At 46.8% G+C, this 12,257-nt stretch overlaps 1 protein-coding gene across 6 annotated transcripts in view; it reads left to right on the forward strand.

The window, feature by feature from the left end:
- Window positions 1-12,257, forward strand: part of LOC140386629 (protein CASP-like) — a 1,158,102-nt gene that overhangs the window by 571,459 nt on the left and 574,386 nt on the right. For all 6 annotated transcript variants that reach the window (XM_072469118.1, XM_072469114.1, XM_072469117.1 and 3 more), the window contains exon 8: window positions 2,870-2,936. In XM_072469118.1, coding sequence (XP_072325219.1) covers window positions 2,870-2,936 — 67 coding nt within the window. The remainder of the gene's footprint in view (window positions 1-2,869; window positions 2,937-12,257) is intronic.

Consider the following 12,257-nt stretch of genomic DNA (forward strand, 5'->3'; position numbering starts at 1 on the left):
TCTAGGACAAAGGTTCGGCACAACATCGTGGGCCGAAGGGCCTGTTCTGTGCTGTATTTTCTATGTTCTATGTTCAACATGAAGGCTGGAATTTTGAATACGCATGGAAAATGCTAGAAATACAGAGCAGGTTAATGTTTTGGGTGAAAACCTTTTGTTAGGGGCCAATATTGCAGACATTGGCATTAGGTTACATTTCTAAATCAGAAGAACACATGGAAATGCCACTTCTGTTGGGTTTTGCATGTGGAAGTGGTTAAATCTCTGATAGTGCAGATGGCAAATAATAGAATTTACTGTTATTCCTACTTTAAAAAAATATGTTAATTTGATTTTAAAAGCCACACCCATGTTGAAAAGGGTTTTAATTATGTTTGTTGTGATCTAATACTATAAATAGGAGGCTAGTTAATGCAGTTTACTTGTGTAACTGGATTAAAATCCAGCCTTGCCTGATGACATGGTGGCAGTACTAGGTATAAAGTTTCTACATCAGTACTACTTCCAAGTGGTATTCAACATGGAGGAGTACAGCTGAAGGAGGGCAGTAGGTGCTAATTAGCAGGAGGTTTCTTTGCCCTTGTTTAATCTGGTGCCATGACACTTCAGGGGCTTTAGAGTCAATGTTGAGGACTCTCAGAATCATTACCAACTGTACATGGGACCCGAGATGTTGAAGTCAAACAGTGCATAGGATGACTTGTGTAATAAATAGAAAAAATATATCTTGGTATAATGGGGTTACTGTAGGGATAGATTAAAGATAGTGCTCTATTATCCAATTTACATGCCCACCGCCCACCCCTGAACTATGGGAAAAAAATCATTAGAATGGAAAATGTAGTGTAACAAATATGTCGGTGAGCAGTTCAATGTTTAGCTAGCTATTTAATAATAATAATCTTTATTGTCACAAGTAGGCTTACCGTAACACTGCAATGAAGTTACTGTGAAAAGCCCCTAGTCGTCATATTCCGGCACATGTTCAGGTACACAGAGGGAGAATTCAGAATGTCCAAATTACCTATTTTATGAACTAAAGAAAAAGAATTTGAGAGTTAAACATGAAGTTGTGAAAAACATGTCAGTTTATTCTCAGAATCACCGAATAATACAGTGCTGAAGAGGCCATTTGGCTGATCGAGTCTGCACTGATACATGAAAGACACCTCACCTGACCTGCCTACCTAATCCCATTTGCCAGCACTTGGCCCATAGCCTTGAGCAGAAATTCTGCTGTTGGTTTGTTTGGGCCCTGTTATTCATTGATGTTGGACACCTTTGTTTTGGGGGGTCGGTTAGCTCAGTTGGCTGAATGGCTGGCTCATGATGTGGAGCGACGGCAACAGTACGTGGGTTTAATTCCCTTACTGGCTGAGGTTATTCTTGGGGGGGTGCCCCTTCTCAACCTTGCCCCTCGCCTAAGGTGCGGTGATCCTCAGGTTAACAAAGAACAAAAACATTACAGCACAGGAACAGGCCCTTCGGCCCTCCAAGCCTGCGCCGACCTGCCTAATCGAGAACCGTATACACTTACGAAGTTCGTATCCTTCCATTCCCACCCTATTCATATATTTGTCTAGATGCCCCTTAAATGCCGCTATCGTACCTGTTCCCACCACCTCCCCAGGCAAAGCGTTCCAGATATTTACCACCCTCTGTAAAAGAAAAAAACCTGCCTCGCACATCTCAAAACGAGCCTCGCACATCTGAATATCTGTCCCCAATCCTGCACCCTATCTGAATTAAGTCACCACCAGTCAGCTCTCTCTCTCTCTCTCTCTCTCAAAAGGGGAGAGAAGTCTGTGGTCCTTGGGAACAATGGCTTGAGGTAGCCTTCTCCTCCTCATCCCTAAACTCCACTAGCCACTGTCCTAAAATATTCTTTATAATGCCAGGATACTTGGAAAAAGTTAACTTCAAAGAACTTGGAAAGATCTAGATCTAGTAAACATTTAACTACTCTTAGAATCCCTACAGTGTAGATGGAGGCCATTCGGCCCATCAATTCTGCACTGAACCTCTGAAAAAGCACCCCATCTGGCCCCAATCCCACACCCTATCTCCGTTTCCCAACTAGGGGCAATTGAACATAGCCCATCTACCTAACCTGTACATCTTTGGACTGTAGGAAGAAACCAGGGTAACCGGAGGAAACCCACGCAGAGGTTGGAATTGAACCGGCTCCTTGGTGTTGTGAGGCAGCAGTGCTAACCACTGTGTTACCATGAGTCCCTCACTTTCAGCTCCTTTTATTGGTAGAGGGATTGAGTTTCGGAGCCATGAGGTCATGTTGCAGCTGTACAAAACTCTGGTGTGGCCGCATTTGGAGTATTGCGTGCAATTCTGGTTGCCGCATTATAGGAAGGATGTGGAAGAATTGGAAAGGGTGCAGAGGAGATTTACCAGAATGTTGCCTGGTATGGAGGGAAGATCTTATGAGGAAAGGCTGAGGGACTTGAGGCTGTTTTTGTTAGAGAGAAGAAGGTTAAGAGGTGACTTAATTGAGGCATACAAGATGATCAGAGGATTGGATAGGGTGGACAGTGAGAGACTTTTTCCTCGGATGGTGATGTCTAGCACGAGGGGACATAGCTTTAAATTGAGGGGAGCTAGATATAAAACAGATGTCAGAGGTAGGTTCTTTACTCGGAGAGTAGTGAGGGCGTGGAATGCCCTGCCTGCAACAGTAGTGGACTCACAACACTAAGGGCATTTAAATGGTAATTGGACAAACATATGGATGATAAGGGAATAGTGTAGATGGGCTTTAGAGTGGTTTCACAGGTCGGCGCAACATCGAGGGCCGAAGGGCCTGTACTGCGCTGTTATGTTCAATGTTCCTCTCAAAAATATTTTTCTTTTGCAGCCCTGGAATCAACTCAAACTGAGCTATTTGATTTGAAAGCAAAATATGATGAAGAATCAACTGCCAAGTAAGTTTCATGAAATGGCAATAGTACGGTGTGCGCAATGTGTTAAAACCAAAGAAATTGGATTTTATTCCTTTGTATATGCCACCACACACACACAAACATGCACACATTTACTGGATATTGATCTCCTGTGACATGGCTCACCGTAAGTGGATGATATACTGTTGTTCAAGGACAAGGCCGTAGATAATTAATACACTGTGTGTTATTGTGTTACTAACATGAAGTGTTCTCCCTCTCGAGCTAATTGATGTTAAGTAAACACTGGATGAGTTAATTCAGAGTCTGATGGGTATTAAATCGACAAATCAAAATCCTGGGTTTGTCTTTTGAAAAGTCTGTTTTGAAAAGTCAATATGATTACATTTTTTGGCTCTTTGCTTTTTATGGAAAGTTTCTCTGCACTTTCTGTGGTTTTGTCCCTTTTTAAAAGTATGACATATTTTAGTTAAATGGTGCTGGATGTATCGTGTTTAATTGTGTTGATTTAAATTTGAAGCAGCATTGTGTGGGTGAATACACTGCTTTCTAATAGTGTTATATCAGATAATGTGCTATTTATTATCTGGGCCTCTGATTTAGAGTGATCAAATTAAGCTAATTCTGTTCTAATTATTTAACTTTCTGTAATTTTTACCAGTGGTTCGTCATCAAAATCCATGATTTGTTTTCCATGAATTAGTATATGTCACTTAACTGCATCTAATTGTATATTTTACCTTTTAGAAAATGGTGTGCATCTAGCTGATTGATGGTTTCATGGGCTTAGCAGTAGTGGGCAGGAGATGTTTGGGTTTATTATAGCAGCTGTGTGGGAAGTTACATTTCTTGTGGATATACATGTTATGCTAATACTGTGGAGAGGAATCTTAGGGTCTGATACCATTGAGGTGTGGAAAATTTGGATTGGTTTATAGGGTGTTTTTGGAACCATTGGAAGGGTTTTTTAACATAGAATTTAAAAAAAAAATAAGTTTAGAACACCGTATTGTCTTTTTCCAGTTAAGGAGAAATTTAGCGTGGCCAATCCACCTAACCTGCACATCTTCGGGTTGTGGGGGTGAGACCCACACAGACACAGTGAGAATGTATACACTCCACACAGACAGTGATCCAGGGTTGGGATCGAACCCGGGTCCTCAGCGCTGTAGGCAACAGTGCTAACCACTGTGCCACCGTGCCGTCCACAGCATTGGAAGGGTTGATGCTGAGACCAGGAACACAGGGTCTGATTGTGTTGTTAGACAGTCTCAGGGTGTGCAATTACTGCTAACAGATGTCTCTGGGAGTGGTGAGAGGAGGTGCCTGTGTAAAATCTTGAAAATTGACCTAAACTGTGTTTTATCACCTGTGCTTGATCCATTCGACTGATTCATCAGTATACTGAAATTACAATGAAAAGGAAAGAAAGACTTTCCTCTGAGAAAAGTAGATTCTTTAAATGACTTTCCAGGTATAAATAACGGAAAGGACTACAGCTGTTTCCTGCCCCTCTCTCATCGACTTTTGGGGTAGGTGCCAGAGAACAGGAGAACAGCTAATGCGATTCCTCTATTTTAGAAAGGTTGTAGAGACAAGCCAGGAAACTACAGACCAGTGAGTCTCATCAGTGGTAGGGAAACTATTGAGGAAAATTCTGAAGGAGAGAATCCATCTCCACTTGGAGAGGCAAGGTTTGATCAGGAATAGTCAGCATGGCTTTGTCAGAGGGAGGTCGTGGTCAACAAATTTGATTGAAGTTTTTGAGCATGTGACCAGGTGTATAGATGATGGTAGTGCAGTTGATGTAGTTTACATGGATTTCAGGAAAGTCTTTGACAAGGTCCCACATGGGAGATGATGTGTTATGTACTCTGGGATAACACAGGCTGCAACTGGATGCAGCTTTAAGCAAAAGATACTCCAGACCTTGAAGTTAGTTCAATCAGATGTATTGAACCCGTAGCACAGTAAGCACAGGTGAGTTCGACTCTCTGCTAACCTAAGTGTGGTTACTCTGTCGGACTGAACCTGACTAGCTCTTAGCCACGTGCTGGAGGTGTGACACTGTACATACACCCTGGCTCTCACTGTAGATGTTCATTAGTGGAAAGAGGCAGAGTGTGAGTGCCTCGTGCCTTTTATAGTGAAATACCACCCCTGAGTGTCCTGCCTGCTCATTGGTCATGTCCTGTTCTCTGTGTTCATTAGCTGCCTGTTTGTGCCTGTCTGTATATCATTATTTGCATGTCTGCATATCATGACATCTCGCCTTTTTAAAAAAAAAAATGTTTTGTTGGCACATGGGAACGTACTTACATGTGGTGGCATATATTAACATATTTACAAGCGGTGGCATATGTGAACGTATTTACATGGGAAGATAGCTGTCTAATGTGAGAAAACAGAACATAGCAAACAAAACAAATGTTCATAAGTCCAGTCTCTGGGGCTTGCGTCTGATCCTTGTCGACCGCCGGAGAGGTGGTGGTGGAGATGACGGCGCCTTGACAGGCGAGATGGAAGCCTGACTGACGGCCTCGTAGTTCGAGGTATCAGGAGGTGGCAAAACAACGGATGGAAACGGAGAAGAAAGCGGTTGCGGGCAGGCAACTTTGCGCAGTGCCCGTCTGTTTCGTCGCACAACAGAACCATCAGCCATACGTACAACATACATGGGGGGGGGTGCGCAACCTGTCGAACAACGACAGCTGGAGCAGACCAACCACCATCCGGTATCTTGATCCTGACAGTGTCTGCCGGGGATAACATGGGCAAATGGGTGGCATGAGCATCATAGCCCTGCTTTTGCTGGTTTCGGAGCTGCTGCACCTTCTGCAGCATCGGGAGGTGATCCAGGTTGGGCAAGTGTATGGCTGGAAGTGTCGTCCCCAGGTTCCTGTTCATCAGGAGTTGAGCCGGTGACATGCCAGTGGACAGTGGGGTCGCCCTGTATGCAAGCAGCGCGAGGTAAATGTCAAGCAGAATCTGCGGCCTTGCAGATGAGCTGTTTCAACCCCTTTTTCAACCTTCCCATTGGACTGCGGATAGTGTGGGCTGGAAGCGACATGTTTGAAATGGTATGACTTGGCAAACATAGACCACTCGTGACTGCTGAAGCACGGGCCATTGTCACTCATGACAGTGAGTGGGATACCAATCCTGGAGAACGTCTCCTTACAGGCCTTGATAACGGTCTGAGATGTGAGGTCTGAGAGCTTCACGACTTCAGGGTAATTGGAGAAATAATCAGTAACCAACACGTAGTCACGACCATTCGCACGAAAGAGGTCGATGCCAACTTTGGACCACGGGGAGGTCTCGATTGAATGCTGCTGGAGCGCTCGTTGCTCTGCGCTGGCTGGAAGCGTTGACAGGTCACACAGTTGAGACCATGTTCACGATGTCCTGGCTGGGCCAGTAGACAGCCTGCCTGGCTCTGCCTTAGTGTCCCTCATGGATTGGGAAGAGCACCAAGCTCTGGAGACTTGAGTGGAATGACAATCTGGTCCAGCTTGAGGAGGAAACCATCAATCTCCATCAGGTCGTCCTTTACATTGTAAAATTGAGGGCACTGCCCTTTCTGCCAGCCATTGGTGAGGCGGTGCATGACACGCTGCAAAAGGGGGTCTTTGGCTATCTCCTTGCGGATACGAACCACCTTCTCATCAGACGCCGGGAGGGTGCTAGCACACAGCTGCACCTCATAGAATCATAGAAGTTTACAGCATGGAAACAGGCCCTTCGGCCCAACCAGTCCATGCCGCCCAGTTTTTACCATTAAGCTAGTCCCAGTTGCCCGCACTTGGCCCATAACCCTCTATACCCATCTTACCCATGTAACTATCGAAATGCTTTTTAAAAGACACAATTGTACCCGCCTCTACTACTACCTCTGGCAGCCCATTCCAGACACTCACTACCCTCTGAGTGAAGAAATTGCCCCTCTGGGCCCTTCTGAATCTCTCCCCTCTCACCTTAAACCTATGCCCTCTAGTTTTAGTTTTCCCTTTGGGAAAAGATGTTGACTATCTACCTTATCTATGCCCCTCATTATTTTATAGACCTCTATAAGATCACCCCTAAGCCTCCTACTCTCCAGGGGAAAAAGTCCCAGTCTATCCAGCCTCTCCTTATAACTCAAACCATCAAGTTCCGGTAACATCCTAGTAAATCTTTTCTGCACTCTTTCTAGTTTAATAATATCCTTTCTATAATAGGATGACCAGAACTGCACACAGTATTCCAAGGGTGGCCGTACCAATGTCTTGTACAACTTCAACAAGACGTCCCAACTCCTGTATTCAATGTTCTGACCAATGAAACCAAGCATACCGAATGCCTTCTTCACCACCCTGTCCACCTGCGGCTCCACCTTCAAGGAGCTATGAACCTGTACTCCTAGATCTCTTTGTTCTATAACTCTCCCCAACACCATACCATTAACTGAGTAGGTCCTGGCCTGATTCGATCTGCCAAAATGCATCACCTCACCTGCGATTCAATCTGCTGGATAATTTCCAGCGGTTCACTAGGCAATGTGATGGAGCAGGACAGTGCATCAGCGATGGTGAGCTACTTGCCAGGCATGGACACTCTGTCAAAGTCGTACCTTCTGAGTTCGAGGAGGATACGCTGCAACCGAGGCGTCATGTCATTCAGGTCCTTGTGGATAATGTGGACCAGGGGCCTGTGATCTGTCTCGACTGTGAATGTCGGCAGGCCGTAGACATAGTCATAAAACGTGAGAATGCCAGTGAGAAGACCCAGGCATTCCTTCTTTATTTGCGCATACCTTGGTTCGGTGGGCGTCATGGCCCTTGATGCGTAGGCTACCGGTGCCCAGGATGAAGTGTCATCGCGTTGAAGCAGCATCGATGCCATCCTGGCTCGCATCTGTCGAGATCTTTGTCTCCCTGTCTGGGTCGATAAATGCCAAGAAGGGTGCAGTGGTGAGCTTGGCTTTCAGCTCCAACCACTCTGCCTGATGTGCTGCCTTCCACTCAAAGGCAGTGGACTTTTTCACCAGGTTTCGTAGGGCTGTGGTGTGTGAGGCCAGGTTTGAACTTGCCCAGAATATTGAGCGTGCCCAGGAAGCGCAATACCGCCTTCTTGTCTTCAGGGACCTTCATGGCTTTGATGGCCTTGACCTTGTCTGTGTCGGGCGCACGCCCTGCTGAGAGATCTGGTCACCTAGGAACTTGAGTGTCGACATGCAAAAGCCAAATTTGGACCTGTTCATCTTCAGGCCATTGGCATGGACACGGCGGAATACCTGCTGGAGATGGGAAACATGCTCTTCAGGGGTCGCGGACCATATGATGATGTCGTCCACTACACATGAACCCCTTCAATGTCCTCCATCATCTGCTCCATGATGCGATGGAAGCTCTCCGATGCCGAGACAATGCCAAACGGCATGCGATTATAGCAGTATCTGCCAAACGGTGTGTTGAAGGTGCAGAGCCTTCTGCTGGACTCATCCAGCTGGATTTGCCAAAATCCATGTGACGCATCTAACTTGGTGAAAAAACGTGCGTGTGCCATCTCACTGGTGAGTTCCTCCTGCTTCGGATGGGGTAGTGTTCACGCATTATATTCTTATTGAGATCCTTGGGATCAATGCAGATGTGCAGGTCTCCCAAAGGCTTTCTGACACATACCATCGAGCTGACCCAGTCAGTTGGTTCGGTTACCTTGGAAATGATGCCCTGTTGCTGAAGATCCTTGAGTGTGCCTTCAGGCGCTCCCTCAGCGGAGCTGGGACCCAGCGTGGTGCATGGACCACTGGCTTGGCATCAGGTCGTACCAGAATCTTGTATCGGTATGGCAGTGTGCCTATCCCGTCGAACACATACGGATACTGAGCGAGGATGCCGTCAATGTGGGACTGAAGATCCACATTGGAGGATGTCGTTGAATAAACCCGCTGCACGAGGTTCAGCTGCTTGCAGGCATGTGCGCCAAGTAGGGATGCCCTGTCTGGCTTGACAATTTCAAAACGTAGCCGTGCATGGGTGCTCCAGTTGGAGACAATGAGCTGGCAGGATCCCAGTGCATTTCCGTTGTAGTCCAGGAGCCTGCAGGCTGCTGGAAGGACCTTGGGGGGCTTCTTGATGCGTTTGAAATCTGCCTGTGAGAGGAGGTTGGCAGAAGCACCTGTGTCTAGCGTAAACTGGATGGAGCAGTGGTTGACCTGCATCACCGCAGCCATTCGTCCGCAGAATCCACAGCGAGGATGGATTGAATTTGTGAAGAGTTGGATGTGGCATATTCACATTTGGTAATGATGCCCACACAGACAGCGGAGTCCAGGCATTCTTCCTCTGGATCCATTGTGCTGCCAGGATCAGAATCCTATAATCGTTGTTGCACACTCTGAACGCGCCGTCGTCGGAATTGGGAGCGCTGGCCCCTGACTGGTGGTGCAGACCTGCACAAGGCTGCATAGTGACCAGGCTTCCCGCAGTTTAAACATCGCCTGCCTCTTGCAGGGTAGTGTTTCTTTAAGTGGGCATTGCCGCAGTTCGAACACGTCATGACGTTGCCGTCCTGACGCTCCATGCATAGTCGCACATGTGCAGTGCGGGCGTCAGCCGCTTGGTTATCCCGTTCGCATCGCGCATGCGTGGGGCCCCGGGAAAAGCGCACAAAATGGCCGCTTTCATCAATGCTGAGGCGCTGCATCCGGGAGATGGCCTGTACACTCTCTGCCTCATGGGAGGCAAGTTTCTCATTTTCAGCCGATTTTTGGCATGCTCATGCACTGTGCATGTTTCAATCGTGACTGGCAGGGTCATATGCTTGATTTTCAGTAGCTGCTCTCTCAGAGGATCAGAGTGAACTCCAAAAAATATTTGGTCTCTGATCATGGAGTCAGCAATATCACCAAAGTTGCAGGACAGTTGCGTGGGCCGCATGGTAGCATAGTGGTTAGCACAATTGCTTCACAGCTCCAGGGTCCCACGTTCGATTCCCGGCTTGGGTCACTGTCTGTGTGGAGTCTGCATGTTCTCCCCGTGTGTGCGTGGGTTTCCTCCGGGTGCTCCGGTTTCCTCCCACAGTCCAAAGATGTGCAGGTTCGGTCGCGATTGACGATGATTAATTGCCCATAGTGTCGAAAAAAGTTAGGTGGGGTTGCTGGGTTACGGGGATAGGATGGATGTGTGGGCTTAAGTGAGGTGCTCTTTCCTAAGGGCTGGTGAGGACTCGATGGGCCAAATGACCTCCTTCTGCACTGTAAATTCTATGACAGCGCTAGCAGGCGGAGGTTAGTTAAGAAGGATTTGAAAGATTCATCTTTACCTTGTAGACGCTGTTTGAATATGTAGCGCTCGAAGATTTCATTGGTGTCCACTTCACAGTGACTGTCAAACTTGTCCAGGATGGTCTGAAACTTTGTCTTGTCCTGGCCCTCGGTGAAGTGAAAAGAGTTGAAGAGTTCGATGGCTTGATCACCCGCTGTTGAGAGGAGAAGCACGATCTTCCTTGCATCAGACGCACCCACGAGGTCTGAAGCTTCGATGTACAGCAGAAACTTTTGCTTGAATGTCTGCCAGTTGGCACTGAGATTGCCGGAGGTCCTGCGCTGGTGAGGAGCCTGAATCTCCTCCATGGTGCCAGGATGTATTCGCTGGTCGTCACGGAACAGACTGAGGTAAGCCACCTAGATTAAGCAGTCTCATGAGTAGCATGATGTGTTATGTACTCTGGGATAACACAGGCTGCAACTGGGTGCAGCTTTAACCAAAAGATACTCCAGACCTTGAAGTTAGTTCAATCAGATTTATTGAACCAGTAGCACAGTTCTCTCTGAGTTCGACTCTCTGCTAATGTAAGTGTGGTTACTCTGTCTGACTGAACCAGACTAGCTCTTAGCCACGTGCTGGAGGTGTGATACTGTACATACACCCTGACTCACTCTGTAGATGTTCATCGGTGGAAGGTGAGTGCCTCGTGCCTTTTATGGTGAGATACCACCCCTGAGTGTCCTGCCTGTTCATTGGTCATGTCCTGTTCTCTGTGTTCATTAGCTGCCTGTCTGTGCCTGTCTGTATATCATTATCTGCATATCATGACAGGAGACTTATTAAGAAGACAAATGCACATGGGATACAGGGTGATTTGATAAGGTGGATTCATAATTGGCTTCGCGGCAGGAGACAGAGGATGATGATAGACGGCTGCTTTAGTGTCTGGAAGCCAGTGACCAGTGGCGTATCACAGGGGTCCTTGCTGGGCCCCCTATTGTTGGTTATTGAGATAAAAGACACAGATGGTAGTAATAAAGCCATGCTTGACACCTTCATGGTAACATAACAAAGAATCGGTAACAAAGCATGGTAACATAACAAACAACCTCAAGAAGACTCAAATCCTTTACCAAGCCGTCCCAGGGCAAGATCCGGTCTCTCCCTCCACAAAGATCAATGGAGCAACCTTACGAAATGTGGAACATTTGCCCTACCAGGGAGCCTCCTCTCATCTAAGGCTGACACGATGCAGAGATCCAACATCGTATTCAATCTGCAAGTGCCTGCTTTGGACGCATAATAACAAAGGTTTTTGAAGACAGCAACATCCGTGCTGACACCAAGATCTTTGTGTATAAAGGGGAAGTATACCGTAAATGGCAAAACTCTTAGGAATACAGAAAGTCCGAGAGATCTGGGCATGCAGGTCCACAGATTTTTGAAGGTGGCAACACAAGTGGGCAAGGTAGTCAAGAAAGCACACGGAACCGGAGATAGGTTGTGCGGCGGAGAGCAGAGTCACATATTTCACAGATATACACATTATATAATTAGTTGGTGAACCATTTCTTTGTTCCCTGTTATAAATTCCCTGTTTATGACTGTCAGGCACCTACATCTCTTCACTAATCGTTTTCTCTTCACATTCCTATAGGAGCTTTTGCAATCAATTTTTATGTTCCCCGCAAGAACAAAGAACAATACAGTACAGGAACAGTACTGTTCCTGTACCGGTCATGATACCACGCTTGGCCAAAACCCTCGGCACTTCCTTGTGCCGTATCCCTCGATACCCATCCTATCCATGTATTTGTCACGATGCCTTTTGAACACGGTTAATGTATCTGCTTCCACAATCACCCCTGTCAGCACGTTCCAGGCTCTCGCCATCCTCTGTCAAAAACCTGCCTCGCAGATCTCCTCTAAACTTTGCCCCCTAGTGACTGATCCCTCCACCCTGGGAAAGAGTGCCTGCCCATCCACTCTGTCCATGCCCCTCATAATCTTGTGGACCTCTATCAGGTCCCCCTTCAACCTCCGTATTTCTAATTAAAACAGTCCAAGTCTATTCAGCCTCTCCACATGGCTA

The sequence above is a fragment of the Scyliorhinus torazame genome, chromosome 12, assembly GCF_047496885.1.
Source record: "Scyliorhinus torazame isolate Kashiwa2021f chromosome 12, sScyTor2.1, whole genome shotgun sequence".
Taxonomy (NCBI): domain Eukaryota; kingdom Metazoa; phylum Chordata; class Chondrichthyes; order Carcharhiniformes; family Scyliorhinidae; genus Scyliorhinus; species Scyliorhinus torazame.